Source organism: Mastigoproctus giganteus, chromosome 7 (assembly GCF_048544385.1).
Source record: "Mastigoproctus giganteus isolate SK-2022 chromosome 7, ASM4854438v1, whole genome shotgun sequence".
NCBI classification, from domain to species: domain Eukaryota; kingdom Metazoa; phylum Arthropoda; class Arachnida; order Uropygi; family Thelyphonidae; genus Mastigoproctus; species Mastigoproctus giganteus.
This window is the reverse complement of record NC_143581.1, coordinates 134419047-134435233: the sequence shown is the minus strand read 5'-3', so window position 1 is coordinate 134435233 and position 16187 is coordinate 134419047. Positions and strand designations below refer to the sequence as shown.

The following is a 16187-nucleotide window of genomic DNA, read 5'->3' as shown; positions in this document are numbered from 1 at the left end:
AGCCACTCCTCTCACATCACCAGACCATTCCCCTCCAATAATTTGTCTATATAAGGTTTGTTCAAACTGCCCACTTCCACAACACCAGATGTAAGTTTCTTCCAACAATCAACCACCTGTTGGCTGAAGTGAAAACACCATATATCTGTCCTGCAACCATTCTTCCTCAGTTTGAATTTATGCCTTCTCAACTGTGTAATCTCAGCAAGAATTCAGTGCCATCAACATTGAGCTTACTCAATCCATTCATAGCCTTAAACAGCTCAATCAGATCACCTCAGAGGTGTCTAGTCTCCAGATATTGCAGTTTTCAGAGCTGAAGTCTCACTTGGTAAGTCCACCCTTTCGTTCTCTTCACCAATTTCATTGCCCTTCGCTAAATTCGTTCCAGCAGTTTTGAATCCTTTAATGAGGCCTTCAGACTTGTGTGCATTATTCAAGATGCAGCCTAACCACAATGGGATAATCACTTTCTGCTCCCTACCAGAAATGTTCATGTATATCATAGAGAAAACCCCATGAACTGGCCGAGTTGCCTGCCTGAAATTCTACGAGAACTTCATATCTGCAATTAGCACTTAACACAATTGTGCAATTAGCTCTTTTTCATTTTCCATCAACCTGAGTGTAGTACCACACAATTCAAACATTACTCTGGGATTGCTGCTACTCATATGCAGTGCTTTGCATTTGTCAGTGTTAAACCTCAACTGCCATTTCTGAGCCTGTTAACCAATCTTGTTGGAGCAGCTTACCCTGATTACTATCATTAACCATCCTGTCAAACTTTGTCATATGCAAAATAAAAAATGCCTGATATACCTTCATCAGTATCATTAATAAATATAGAAAACAACAATGGACCCAGCACCATGCCCTGGAGACTTCACTAATAACATAAGTCCATAAAGAGCACTGTCCATTAATAGTCACTTTGTCTTCTCCCACTCAACCATCCTTTTATGTACAGCTGTATCGAAAGATTTCCCAAAGTCCAAGTATGTGATATTAGAATTATTTTTTGCATCTGCTTCCTTTGTCACTTCACCACAATATTCATTCTGATTGGTCAGACAAGATTGCCTCTCAACAAATCCATGCTGTGAGTGCAGTTTAAGTGCATTCCTGTCTAGATCATCCTGCATTACAATTTAACAGTAGACTCCATTATTTTTCCTGGAACAGAAGTTAAGCTAACAGCTTTAACTACTCGTCACAAGTCCAAAGTATTCTCATTATTGTGGCTAAGGGTTTACTTAACTATTTTTTCTGCTTCCCTTAATATAACTGCATAGATCCACTATTAGGTACCTTTTTTTTTTTTTTTATTTAAGCTTCAGCAATTTCTCTTCTATTTTACTTCAACAATTTCTCTTCTATTTTACTTCTTCAACAATTTCTCTTCTGTTTTACTTTCATGATCTTCCGTCATTCTTCCCCCAAAAGAAGACATTTTGCATGAATATGGAAGCAAAATGTCTATTCAGTTTGTCAGCAACCTGAGCAGAGTCATCAACAGTTAAACTCAACGTCGAGTATACCAATGTGATTCAACCCTTTTGTTCTTCCACTGTTAATATAAGTGAAGAGTTTTTTGCTGCTTTTCTTTTGGCATACTTTGTGAGATACTTCTCATATCTACCTAACGTTGCCTTACTTTTTTTTTTATTGTGACCTACATGTTCAATAATCTCACTATTGTAGCTTTAAAATGATATCACTATTGTAGCACTTTAACATCATCAACTTTTTGGTCCTGACGGATGTACCTTGTTCCCATTCCACCGCTCTTTCTTGTAAAGCTTATTTCCCATTTCCTTGACAATTGTGGCATCATGAACAACTGCTTTTTCTGGAACAGTGCAATGAAATCCTCCTCTTTTGTGGAGAATTTCGTTGTGCTTTGTGATGCCTGATTGTACTTACCAGCTTTGTGCTGGGTGGTTGAGTTTTTAATTTCTTGGAGGGCATCCAGCCTGTTCTTTATATCCTTATATAAGCTCATCAGAATTGTGAGATTGTTCTTAAGTTTCTCACTCTCTCTACAATGGAAGCACACAGAGGCATCCCCATTGGCCATATCATGATCCACTTCTGCAGAAAGACAACAAGTAGCACATAGAATTTAGTAGCTATTTTTCGCAAGGGAACCACCGACAGCTCTTCCCTGATCCAAAGCATTTCCCATTACTTTGAGCATTTTGCTGTGTTAATCTGGTTGGAGACATGATTCTTGTATAAATTTAATTAAAAACTAGAATAGCCACACAAACCAAACAGTCAGAATATAACACTGCGCATTATTATCAGATTTTGCTACCTATTACGTTATTGTTGTTTTTCTGCCAAGTTATTTATAAGTTGCTACCAAATTACCTTGTAATTGTTAGCATACAGTTACTTTCATTACATTATTAACATTAGGAAAACTATAAAGTGTTTAAGGGCAAAGGCCTCATGCTTAAAGGAAAATTGACTATCATGTAGGTTAGTGCAAATGCATCATTTTAACATAGTTATAGCCAAAGTAGTTGAATTAATTAAATACACTGGCATCGTTTTGGTTATATCTCATATTGTGAAGGCCTTCACAATGAGTTGCCATGGTATTGTACTACCTCGAATAAATAAAACTTCACCAGTGGAGAAGACTATTGTTATTTATTCTCGGTGGATATGACCACCCAGATGGCACCGTTTCAATGCTTGTTGGCTTCTCTTCGGTGGGTGGGCAAGTACCCTGGTGTTGCAGTAGTGACAACCCAGTTATGAAGTATAACTTCATAATATCAGAGATGCCTGATGGCATGTAGTGATATAGACTATAAAGTGTTCAAGGGCAAAGGCCTTATGCTACGAGGTAGAATGACTATCATGTAGATTAGTGAAAATGCATCATTTTAACATAGCTTAACAATGCATCATCTCATATTGTGAATGCCTTAACAACGAGTATCCGCTGAGAATAAATAACAATAGTCTTCTCCACTGGTGAAGTGTTATTTATTCGAGGTGGTACAATACCATGCCAACTCGTTGTGAAGGCATTCACAATATGAGATAACCAAACAATGCCAATGTAATTAATTAATTCAACTACTTTGGTAGATAGCTGTGTTAAAATGATGCGTTTGCACTAACCTACATGATAGCCATTCTTCCTTGTAGCATGAGGCCTTTGCCCTTAAACACTTTATAGTCTATATCACTACACACCATCAGGCATCTCTCATATTGTGAAGTTATACTTCATAACTGGGTTGCCAGTATTGCAACACCAGGGTACCTGCCCACCCACCGAAGAGAAGCCAACAAGCTTTGAAACGGTGCCGTCTGGGGTGGTGGTATCCGCCGAGAATAAATAACAATGGTCTTCTCCACTGGTGAAGTGTTATTTATTCGAGGTAGTATAATACTGTGGCAACTCGTTGTGAAAGCATTCACAATATGAGATATAACCAAAATGATGCCAATGTAATTAATTAATTTAATTAATTCAACTACTTTGGTAAATAGCTATGTTAAAATGATGCATTTGCACTAACCTACATGATAATCATTAGGAACACTTATGAACATACTTTGTAAAAATACTATTAATATTAATTGCACTTCTATAGAACTACATAATGGAATATGTAATAGTGATATGAAAAAATATCAATGCAAATGCAGTTAATACTGACAATGACAGTTGAATTCCCTTTTTTTTTTTTTTTTACTCCAATTTTTAAGCAGATGAGGAGGCTAAGTAAGAAACAATTTTGCCTCTTAATTTTACAAAAAAAAAAAAAAAAAAAACTGCTTTCTGCTAGTTTTAAACAATAAGATAACAAAAGACTAGTAATTCTTAAATAATAACATTTCTACTTAGCAGAGCTGAACCAATGACACTTTCTGTAGTTATCTGGGGAAGTCAACTGTACATCGGTAGGCATTATTTGTTGTTTCGTATAATGCAGTTTCTGACCCTCTTAACTTATAACTTTCATTCTTGATTAATGAAAACATTTGAGGTAAATGCTTTCACCCTAGTGTGTCTGATGATAGGCCAATGAAGAATTTAATTTCTAGCATCACAGTATGAATGTCTGAATTATTACCTTCTGTTTGGAAAATTGAAAAAGTATAACTAATATTGTAGTTTTAAATGTTTTTTTTTTAAATGTTTTTCACCAACCTTATGTAGAAATAAAACAAAATGAAAACTGGAATCTTGATAACTATGTATTTATAATAAATTATATTTAACTTTACAACTAAAATATATGAAATATACATTAAAATATACTGGGTTAAGAACAATAAAATACATTAAAATATACTAAATTAAAAGCGATAAAACCAAGCTTTCGAAGGCTCCTGCCTTCTTCTTCAGCGGTATTTTCTTTGTTCTGCGGTGCGTCTTTAACGCACCGCAGAACAAAGAAAATTTTTTTTTTTTTTGGCTAATGCCGTATAAGTTTTGCTTTCTTATATCATTTTGTGTGTGCTAATACTAATTGTGCCCAAATTTGCTCTCAAAAGTCTGCTTATCAACAAGAGAGGACAAATTTCTTAAATTTGGAGTAATATTTCATTCTTAAAATTGAATGTTAATTTCATATTTTCTATTAAACAAAATTTTGGCCTGTCATTTCTGCAACAATATCCTTCTTGATGCAGTCAATTAGTTGACTGCATCAAGGCAATTCAAACAGACATCCACAGACAGAAAATTCCTAAGTAAGTTAACATGATTAAATATTTAATTATATTTTTAGTTATTAATATTTTAAGAGTAATTAAAGTTTACCCTTTAAAAAAATTGTATTTGTTGTGTTCTGTTTCATATGAACTCTTTGTGCAATTTTGTTTTGACATAAATATATTCATAAAGTTTTCTTTTGTCATATTTGTGTCCTAATACAAAATAAATCAAAATGTATTTTTACACTTCGGTGGTTGCATGTCACCTGACTCCCAACTAGCCTTCATTAGAAAGGCTAGTTGGAAGTCAGGTGCCTCTTCCCCTAGCATTCATTAGAATTTGGAAATAGAATTGTTTCTTCATAGGTATCTCTAAATGATATTGCATCATTTTTTTGGTTTTGTTTCAGATTAATACAGATTACAAGAAATTAAATTAATAGTTAGTGGATAATAGAACTTAATGGAAGCACTCTGATCTGTATTTTCTTTGTCAAAATGCAAATAAATGTGAATAAAATGTTTCCTGGTGGTTGGTGGGTGGATAATTGAATTATTAAATGAATCAATAAGAGATGGATCCACGTATAGTCCATTGTCAATTTTTATTTTATTTTTTATACTGACTCTTCATTTCATCAAAGGGAAGTGAACATATAATACAATTCTGAATGAGTGGGAAAAAACAAATACATCACTAAAATTTTGACTTTAAAAAAGATTTAAAAAAAATATATATATATTCTTTTATATTATGCTAGCAAATTATCAAGTGTCAGTTGCTCTCCTAGTGGTCACCCTCATCTTCATTCCGAAAAATAAGAAATTTGGCCAAAAACTATTATATGAAGCGTGCTTCACAGTATAATAATGAAGGATGCGCTAATGAGTTCTGCATTATACATATTTCTGTTCTGTTACTTTTATTGTAGTTAAACTACACTAACCATTGATGATAATTTACAGCAGAAAAGAGAGAGCGCCTGAAGTTGACTTTCAACAGCAGCACAAGTAGGAAAACACAGTCAGACTTCACATTTGGCTCCTATCCAGTACCAGTGTAAGTTACCACAAGAAATATTTATTGCATTATTTATGTAATTAAAATTGTTTGTATGAAAATGTTAATGTTTAGTCTATTGGTTTTAATATAAAGAGAAATTTTAAAGTTTTATTGTCCAATTTGCATAGGCAGTTTTACAGTAGAAAAGAATGGTGTATCCCACTGGCAATATAGTTCATAATCATATAAAGTTAAACCTACCTGAGATGGCCACATGATGTTTCTTAAAACTACTACCATAAATAAATGGGCATTTTGATTACACAGAATGGCATTGTCCACTGCAGAATAATCTAGAAGTAATCATAGTCTCTTCTCCCTAATAAGGTAAAGGTAGTGCATAGTTCCCATGGGATAGTCAACTTCTATCAGAGTTTTTCATTCCTAACTGTTCTGATATCATAATGCTGATTGCCAGAGTCACAAGAAAAGGAAACAGATTAGTTTGGGGAGAAGATGCGTTTGAAATCCTTAAGAACAAAGTCACCACTGCTTCTCTCTTTATTCATCCTAACTTCAATAAGCCATTTTAAATTGCTTGTGATGCTTCAGGTAAAGCTATTGCTGCTGTGATAGAATATAAAGAATATCAAGAACTTAATCACACTATTTCCTTTCTGTTCCTTTGAATCTGGCAAACCAAAGATACTCTATGATTGAATGAAAGGTGTTGGATGCAATGTTTCCTCTCAAAGGGGGGGGGGAATTATTTAGTGGACAGCATATCTACATATTTTCTAACCAAAAATCCCTGTCATTTATCCAAAACGTTGATGAATCACTCAAAATTCTCTAATGGTCTCTTTAAATCCAAGAATTTGATATTGAAGTATCTTATTTCCCAGGATAGAAGAACCTAGCAGAGCATTAAAGTGATAAGGTTATTCAAGAAGATGCAATTGCTTTTCGTGGAAATAGATAACACTTAAGAATGCAACCTTAGTTGTGGTTAGTGTCTTGTTGTTGATGACCATCAAAATTTTTTTTTTTTTTTTTAAGTATTCTGGCTGATCAAACTGATGTTGATGAAGTTGCATCTTCTTATCTTCTCATCTTAATGATAAAAAAATACATACAGTACAAGAGAAAGATGCTAATTTTCCTGAAGAAGGAAACATGAATTTAAAAGTTGTGAATAATAATGTTGTTGAACATAGATGTAATAATGACAGGAGATGGTCAGCAGCGTACCAGACATTATCCCATTACAAACATTGTTTCTGATAGAAGAGAATTCAGAATTATGGCAAGGCTTTAGAAAGGTCCTCTACTATTACTGGAAGCCCATGATACTTTAAAGCAGTGGGGCAGGACATTACCAGCCTTCAAAATTCAAATAAATTTAGAACATAAGTTTTATATAAGTGTGATTAAAATTAAAGAAAGCATTAATATACAAAGGAAAAATTGACTTTTTTTTTTTTACAGCCCATCATTTTATGGTAGGACTTGAATAAATACAATTTGAAACCCTCTTATCCATTGTGAAGATCTGTAGTTGGTTCATTAATTGAAAAAAGTCACCTAAAGTAGTGAAACATAAAAAAAAAAAAAAAAAAATCTTATTCCGTATTACCCTTATCCCGGATAATACAGGATGTATTACCCTGGTGCTTCAGATCGCACTTCTAAGATCCTATGCGGGTACCAGATAAAGTGCCTGCAACTTCCCAGTAGATTGTGATCTCTTGTCTCGAGGGTGAAGACACCCGTCCCCCCCCCCTTGTGCAGCGGTGCGATATACCACATCACCTGCCACAATCGTGCCAGCTGCTACGTTGGGGTAACTGCCAGAAGGCTCCGGGATCACCTCTCAGAACATTGAAGGGCCATTCGACCAGCTGACTCTGCACACCCTGCAGTTGCAGAGTACTATTGGTCAGTGCAACATGACCTCAATCCCAGATATCACTACCGAGGTCGTTGACCAATCATGTCACTACCATCAATGACTGTGTTTGAGTCACTGCACATATCTGGTTGCCATAGTGTTTTCAATTGCAGTAGAGGTGTGCGGCTACACCCAATCATGGAGATTGTAACGTTGCAATTTGACAAATGCTGGCACTCGGCTCACGTACGCACCCTGCATTCACAATAACATTCATCTAGTCCTGCCCGGTAAATGTTTTAGCATTACATACAGATCCTTGTGCATGCTCTCTGTTTGCCAAACATGACCATGCTTGGCAAATTTCATTTGTAACGTTTTATGTATGTATTTTCATAGCTGATGAAAAAATACTCAATCTCAAAAGCTTCTATTTAATTCTCATTTATTATTTTTAACTCTATTAAACTTAGTTACTGGTTTTTGTTTGAACTGTATTCTTTATTGTTTATATATATTATTTTGTTTTCACTTCAAATATATATATATATATATATATATATATGTACATTCACTTAAAGTATTTCAGTAATTTTCATCTATTCAGATGATGAAATGTGATGTTTTGTAGTATTGATCTGCCACTTTTTTTAAATGAACCCTTAACCATTGATGTTGAAACAGGCTCTTGTTCAGTATAACTTGTTCAGTTTTCCGTAAAGGCGACTACGATGGACTGAGACATTATTTAAATTCTATACAGTGGGACCAACTGATGATGTTACCAACAGCAAATTCAAAATGGGAAGCATTCAAAGAACTTATCTTGGAAGCTACTAGGCTTTACATACCAACTAAGAAATATTGTTCAAGGTTTAGGCCAAAATGGATGTCAGATGAACTAATGAGGCATATGGCAGAGAAGAAAAATGCATGCGATACTTACAAATTAACACATGACACAGAAGCCTATGATAGATACAAGTTGATATGCAACCAAGTTACAAAGGAGGTTAGGCAGGCGAAGGCAGATTACGAGAAATCCTTGGCAAGGGATGCAAAGAAAAACAGCAAAGAGTTCTTTACTTATGTAAACTCTAGAAGGAAGGGGATGAATCAGATTGGTCCACTTGATATTGATGGGTCAACTGTTGATGATCCTGCTCAGGTAGCTAAAAAACTAAATGAATATTTTGCATCGACATTCACACATGAGGAGTTATTCAGCAAGGGGAATGCCAGAGGTGTATTCAACTCTAGCAGTAAGCTACAGAATCTTGAAATAACTGGGAGTAAAGTGGAGGAGAAACTGTTGAAGATAAACACAAGAAAGGCACCCGGGGTAGATGGGATCTATCCAGTTATATTAAAGGAGGCAGCAAAGGAAGTAAGCAAACCCTTAGCCATAATTATGAGAGCTTCCTTGGACTCAGGGGAGGTACCCATAGACTGGAAATGTGCAAATGTGACCCCAATTCACAAAGGAGGATCAAAGGCTGACACAAGTAATTATAGACCTGTGAGCTTAACTTCTGTTCCAGGAAAATTAATGGAGGCACTGGTTAAAGAAGCACTGCAGGATCATTTAGACAAGACTTCAGTTATAGCTGAGACACAGCATGGTTTTGTTAAGGGGAAGTCTTGCCTGACCAACTTGATTGGATACTATGATGCAATCACAAAAGAACTGGATGCAGGGAATAACTTTGATATTATATACTTGGATCTTAGAAAGGCTTTTGATACTGTTGCACATGGAAGACTGCTACACAAATTGGAGCAGTGTGACATTGGAGGCAAATTGCTGCTATGGATAAAGGGGTGGTTGAGGGGAAGAAGACAGAGAGTGGTAATCGATGGACACTGCTCATCGTGGACTAATGTTATTAGTGGAGTCCCTCAGGGCTCAGTGTTGGGTCCATTATTGTTTTCTGTATTTATAAATGATATTGATGATGGTATATCAAGCTTAATGTCCAAGTTTGCAGATGATACAAAGGTTGGCAGGGTTGTCAAGGACACTACTGACACTATGCTGCTGCAACAGGATCTGGAAAGGTTGAGCAGATGGGCTGAGAGGTGGCAAATGAAGTTTAACATTGACAAATGTAAAGTACTACACATGGGAAAAAGCAACCCCAGAGCAACTTATCAACTCTGTGGTACTACACTGACAGTGGTAGAGAATGAAAGGGACTTGGGGGTGATTGTGCAGGCAGATATGAAGTTCTCTGAGCAGTGCAGACGGGCTGCAAGAGTAGCTCATGGAGTATTGTCAATGATATACAGGAATTTTTCCAGCAGGGATAAGGAGGTGATTATTCCATTGTATAAGGCAATGGTCAGGCCACACCTAGAGTACTGTATACAGGTCTGGAGGCCTCATTTCAAGAAGGATGTAGAGCTGCTGGAACGAGTACAGAGAAGGGCAACAAGATTAGTGAATGGAACAAAGGGGTGCTCTTACGAAGAAAGGCTTAAGTTTTGCAAATTACAGTGTCTGGAGACTAGGCACCAGCGAGGTGATCTGATAGAGGTGTATAAAGCCTTGAATGGTTTAAGCATGCTCAATGCTGATGGGATTCTTCCTCTAGCTCAGAAAAATCACCTGAGAGGGCATAAATTCAAATTGAGGAAAGACAGATGTAGGATAGACGTGCGGAAATTTGCCTTTAGCCAGCGGGTAGTTGGTTGGTGGAACAGACTGCCATCCCTTGTGGTGGAGGTTGATAGCCTAAATAAGTTTAAGGCTCAGCTGGACAGGTATTTTGAACGAACAGAGGGGTGAAGTGGAAGTGGGTTTTTTTTTTTTTTTTTTGGCTGATGCTGCATAAGCTTGCTTTCTTGCATCAAATGCCTCTACTAATGCTAATGCTAATAATGTAAAGTTATATCTAGTGCATTTGTGCGGTGCACAAGAAATTTTTGGACCTAGATTTCATGCAGACTCTTTGTCACATTTAGATTTGTTTCTGTTATGGTGTGTATGATTCAGCATCATCCATAATTTCATTTTCCAACAAATTGTCACTTATTTGCTGGAACACATTGCTCAACCCATTTGTATGTCTTCTTGCTGTAAATCAGTGGAAACCTTCAGTTTGCATGAAATAAGTTAATAAACTGTGTTCCTCATTTTTTTCCTGTAGTTCAGAGCTTATATTGGCATTATTAACCTGTCTAAACCAGCGTTTCCGAAACTTTTTTAGTTACGAAATGCTTTTCATCTCACAACATGTTCACGGAACACTTACAAAACACAAGTTTGTCGAGAGCCAAAGAAGTATTGCTAATATTTTATTACATATGGTATTCTGTGCATCAGGAGCATCTTTATTTCCAACACATGCAAAGCCGAAATTCAAATAACTGTCGTCATACTTTTGTTTTGGTCTTTTATTAGTTGGTTCCTGTCTTTTCACTTCCGATTTCTGGGAAACAATTGTTCCCCAAAAGGCTGTGATTGTTCGTTCTCATTTTGAAGTGTAACAGTATTGTTCCTTTTCATCTACCACAGTTGCACTGCTAGAGGTACTTGCTTCTCGTTTTAAAATTCCTTTTTTCAACCACCAATCCATGATCACATATTTTAATAATAATATTTCGAAATAATAATAATTACCCAAAAAAATTTTATACAAGGAAGTCAGTTTAGTTATGATATCGGTTCACTTCCGTCTCTCCTTTAACCCCTTTACTCCAGGCTAAATCACATGTGAATGGCATACTAGATCACCACAGTGCTACTTTTTCGTAGGTGTCATTACCTCTACACATACTTCTCTATGGAAAAGCACCCCAAAATGAAGTGTTCAGTGGTCTATTTGATTTATTAGTCTATGCCAGTATATTAACAACTGAAAGAAAAAAAAAATTTATATATTATAATGATACAAAAGTGGTGTATGCGACAAATATGCAAAATTTATTTATTTATTATTATTTTTTTTAATTATTAATTACGATTTTTCGCAGAACACTTGTTCACACCTCATGGAAAACTAATGTTCCACAGACACAGTTTGAGAAATGCTGGTCTAAACTTTTCTCTGAGATTTAATAAATGTTGAATTTATTCCATGCTAATGCTATATTGTAAATACATCTCTGAAGTTCATACCTTTTAATTGCATCAGGCCTGTATTTGTGTCTTTTTTTTTTTTTTTTTTTTTTTTTCCAAACTCAAACTTAATATCTTTTGTGTATATTATCTATTCAGACACTCTAGAACCTCCTGCATCTATAGGCTGGATCAAAGGTGTTTCATTTAGTGGTAAATCCTGGGGTTTATCCCCTCATCTTTAAGTTTCTTGCATTTGGGATAAGTAGTGTTATACCTAAAGAGAATAGGCTTTTCAAATAAGTTTATTTTAGCCAAGTGTTGTTTTTTTTTTTTTTTTTTTTACAGAAGGCACAAATTCATACAGAAACAAAGAAAAACATTTGAATAATATAGACTCCATCCATGCTGACTTCTGTGAGTGGTAGTAAACTGATAAAGATAAATTATTCATATTTTTAGGATTACTAGGATTGGTTGTACAAAGAAAAGTGGCAGTTGTTTTTTGCATTCTTTTTTATCCATAATGTGAACGAAATCACTCTTCCCAATCCAGTCAATTTTTCAGTAACTTCTAAGTCATCCATCACTTGCTGCAAAAACTTTCTGCACTGTCAATCTTTTGTGCTAAGAAACTCGAGTTAGCAGATTTTTGTTGGAGAACCACAGGACTCCAATCAGCAGATTCATGCTGTTTTTCTTGCAAAAACCACATTTGTATGCATTGTCTGTTTTCTCTAACTTTGATTTCTGGTGGAGCTTTTGGATCAACAAACAATGTAGAATCCTTCTGGATTTTTTTTTTTTTTTTTTAACTTTCAAATTTCAAAGTTGTCTTGCCCACATAATTGAACAGCAACTTTTAAGACATGGACTTTTATCATGTCTTTTCAGTGCATAACCTTAGTTTTCATAGATGCAACTCTTCTTTTTTTTTTACCCACGTTTCATTAATTTATATAATATTAATTAAATTACTTACTGGAATTAAAATAACAAATAATTTTACTTGTGCACACATGGTTTGAAACAAACACACAGCTGTCTTCTTCAGAAGCATACATTGCAACACGTGAAAGTTGTGTACTTCACTAGCCACAAGTATATTTTATCCATACCCACAGCTGTATATTTTAAAGAGGGGGCAGGAGCATCATTTAATTTGGCGAATTGGTTAAACAGAAGTCGGTTAAGGGTGCTTCTACTGTAAAGGCAACCATTCCATTGGGCATTGCTGTTCTTTATTCTCATACTGGTTTTGCTGGTTATTTTACTCTAGCAGGAAAACCTGAAAAAAATTATATGAAGTTGCATTTGATCCATAAAAAGGAAACGCAATGATACATGTTATGTGCTTTCTCCATCTGTAACACATTTAGTTTCTAATTTGGGTTTAACAGAAATTAAACTATTTTTATTCTGTTAGTGGTTGACACCCCAGATTTACAAAAATTGTTTCATCTTTGTCATAAACAAATTTTTCTTTTATGTTTATGAAAAGAGTTTTGGCTTGTATTCCAGTATTAGTCCTGTTTCTAATGAATTACTGTATTTATTAAATATGGTACATGTAATATTGCAGTGCGCTGTGGGCACGATTCCAGTGTGCATGTGGTTACTGTTGTAGTAGCAGTAGTAATGGAGGCATGTGATGCAAGAAATCAAGCGTATAAGCTTATGGAGCATCAGCCAAAAAAAAAAAATAATAATAATTTCACTCATCCATTACCTCTAAAAGTTTGTCCAGTTCCTCCTTGAATTTATTTAAGTTATCAACTTCCACAATGACAGATGGAAGTTTGTTCCAGCAATTAACCACCCATTGGCCAAAGGCAAATTTCCACACATCTATTCTACAACTATCTTTCCTCAATTTGAATTTATGCCCCCTCAGGTTCGTAATCTGAGCAAGTGGGAGATTCCCATCGGAATTCAGTGTGCTCAAACTATTCAAGGCCTTATACAACTTAATCAGATCACCTCGCAGGTGTCTAATCTCAAGCCACTGCAATTTGCAGAACATAAGCCTTCCTTGGTAAGAGGACCACTTTGTTCCCCCTCACCAATCGTGTTGCACTTCTCTGTACACGCTCAATCAACTCAACATCCTTCCTAAAATGAGGCCTCCACACCTGTACACATTACTCAAGGCGTGGCCTGACCATTGCATTATACAAAGGGATAATTACCTCCTTTCCCTATTAGCAAAATTCTTGTGTATCATTGACAATACCCCATTACCTGCTCTGGCAGCCCGTCTGTATTGCTCAGAAAACTACATATAAATAAATTTAATAAAATAAATTTTCTGTTTATACTCCGGGACAACCAAACGGTCAGAGGAGTTTACAAGATACACAGAATACAAGAAACAGCACCGCATTCAGCAGTCACGGGCTTGAACCCCGGTCACTCAAGGCACGTGTACTTATGCACCCGCGCGCCTGACCACTAGGCTACGGGTGACTGCACAATTACTCCCAGATCTGTTTCATTTTCTACCACCTTAAGTGTAGTACCACAAAGATGACATGTTTCTCTGGGATTACTTCTAACCATAGTACTTTGCATTTATCAGTGTTAAAACTACACTTGCCACATCTCAGCCCATCTGCCAAAATTTTCTACATCCTGTTGCAGTAGCACACTGCCATTACTGTCCTTAACAACCCTGCCAACCTCTGTATTATCTATAAACTTCGACATTAAGCCTGATATACCATCATCAATATCATTGATAAATACACAAAACAACAGTGGGTCCAACACAGAACCCTGTGGGACTCCACAAATAACATTAGTCTGCAAAGAGCAGCGTCCATTGATTACCACCCTGTTTTATACCACTCAACCACACTTTAATCCATTGTAGCAACCTACCCATAATACCATATTGTCCTAATTTGTACAGTAGTCTTTCATTAGCAACAGTGTCAAAAGCTTGCATGAAATCCAAGTACAGTTTTTTTTTTTTTATTATTTTTTTTTTATGTAAACCCCAAACACGAGAGGTATAAGAACCTATAGTACTTAGTACAGTGCTTGGGTTGGAGGTTGAGAAGATGAAAGAAGATATTTGTTGACATTGGACTTGAACTTCTGTAGACTGTAAATTTCAGGAAATACGTATGAAGGAAGGTTGTTCCAGAAAACGGCAGTTGAATGAATAAATGAGGAAGGTGAAAAGTTGGTTCTGTGGGTTTGAAGTTGGACAGTAAATGGATGTTGGCTGGTGGCGGCACGTGTTTGGACATTTTTGAAAGAGAGACCAGAAATTATAGAAGCCAATTCGGAAGAACAGTGCCCACGGAAGTATCTGTAGAAGAGGCATGCAGCAGAAACAGTATGTCTATGAGAGAGCGAGTGGAGAGACTCTGTTAGAGATGAGTCTTTAATTAACCTAACTGCCCTCTTCTGAATGGAATCAAGAAGCCTGAGAGAGGTTTTGGGGGCACCACCCAAGATGTGGTAACAATATTCCATGTTAGGGTGGATTTGCGATTTATACAGAGTGAGCAGCTGTTTAGAAGAAAAGTAATGCCGAGAGCGAAAGAGAAAACCAAGTTTTTTAGATGTGGAGGAAACAATATTTGTAATGTGCTTGTGCCAAGAGAGATTAGACGTCAGGGTAATCCCCAAAAGAGATATATCATTTTTCCTAGAAATCAGAATGTCACTAAAGATAAGCATAGGAGCAGAAGAATTCTTTTTGCGAGATATAAGACAAGACTGGGTTTTAGAAGGGTTGAAATTAACTAAGTTGTCTTTGCCCCACTAGAGAATTACCTGAAGATCGTCATTTTAGGAATTGGACAAGGTTTCTCAAAATGGAAAGTGGAATTCGATTTACTATCATCAGCAAAACTATGGTTAGGATTTCCAGTCAATGGAAGAAGGTCATTAATATACAAGAGGAAAAGAGTGGGGGAAAGAACTGAACCTTGGGGGACACCGGCATTAGTGGAGAAGTTAGAAGACAGAGAGCCATCTACCATCACATTCAGTGAGCGATCACAGAGAAAACTGGATAACCAATTACTAAAAACAGTTGGCAAACCATAAGATGGAAGCTTGTGTAGAAGACCTTTATGCCAAACATGATCGAAAGCCTTTGAGATGTCAAGAGCAACTACTTGTGTTTCCCCGAACCTTTCCATTGTATTAGTCCATAAATGGGTAACATAAGCAAGAATATCACCAGTGGATCGACACTGGAATCCATACTGGCGATTGTTGATCAGACGGAAAGTTTCTAGGTAGTTTAAGAGTTGGCGGTTAATTGATTTCTCCATTACTTTAGAAAGAGTAGATTTTATTGCAATGGGATGATAATTGGATGGGAGGGATTTGTCACCCTTTTTAGGAACTGGCTGGATATGAGCAAATTTCCAAGCAGAAGAAAAAACACCTTTGGAATAAGAAAGTGAAAAAAGGCGGCAAAGAATAGGAGTAAGTTCAGGAGCACAGGTTTTGAGAACAAGTGGAGAAATACCATCGGGACCTGGAGCTTTCTTAGCATCAAGATTCGTCAAAATCCTTCTGAC

At 36.2% G+C, this 16187-nt stretch overlaps 1 protein-coding gene across 4 annotated transcripts in view; it reads left to right on the top strand.

Annotated features, from left to right (window-relative positions):
- LOC150083211 (dual specificity mitogen-activated protein kinase kinase 4-like) overlaps nucleotides 1–16187 on the top strand; it is a 516656-nt gene that overhangs the window by 203189 nt on the left and 297280 nt on the right. For 2 of the 4 annotated variants that reach the window (XM_090377917.1, XM_090377915.1), the window contains one exon: nucleotides 5659–5749. In XM_090377917.1, coding sequence (XP_090234043.1) covers nucleotides 5659–5749 — 91 coding nt within the window. Of the gene's footprint in view, nucleotides 1–5655; nucleotides 5750–16187 lie in introns of all 4 variants that reach the window. The other 2 variants (XM_090377916.1, XM_090377914.1) reach the window with 1 other exon arrangement.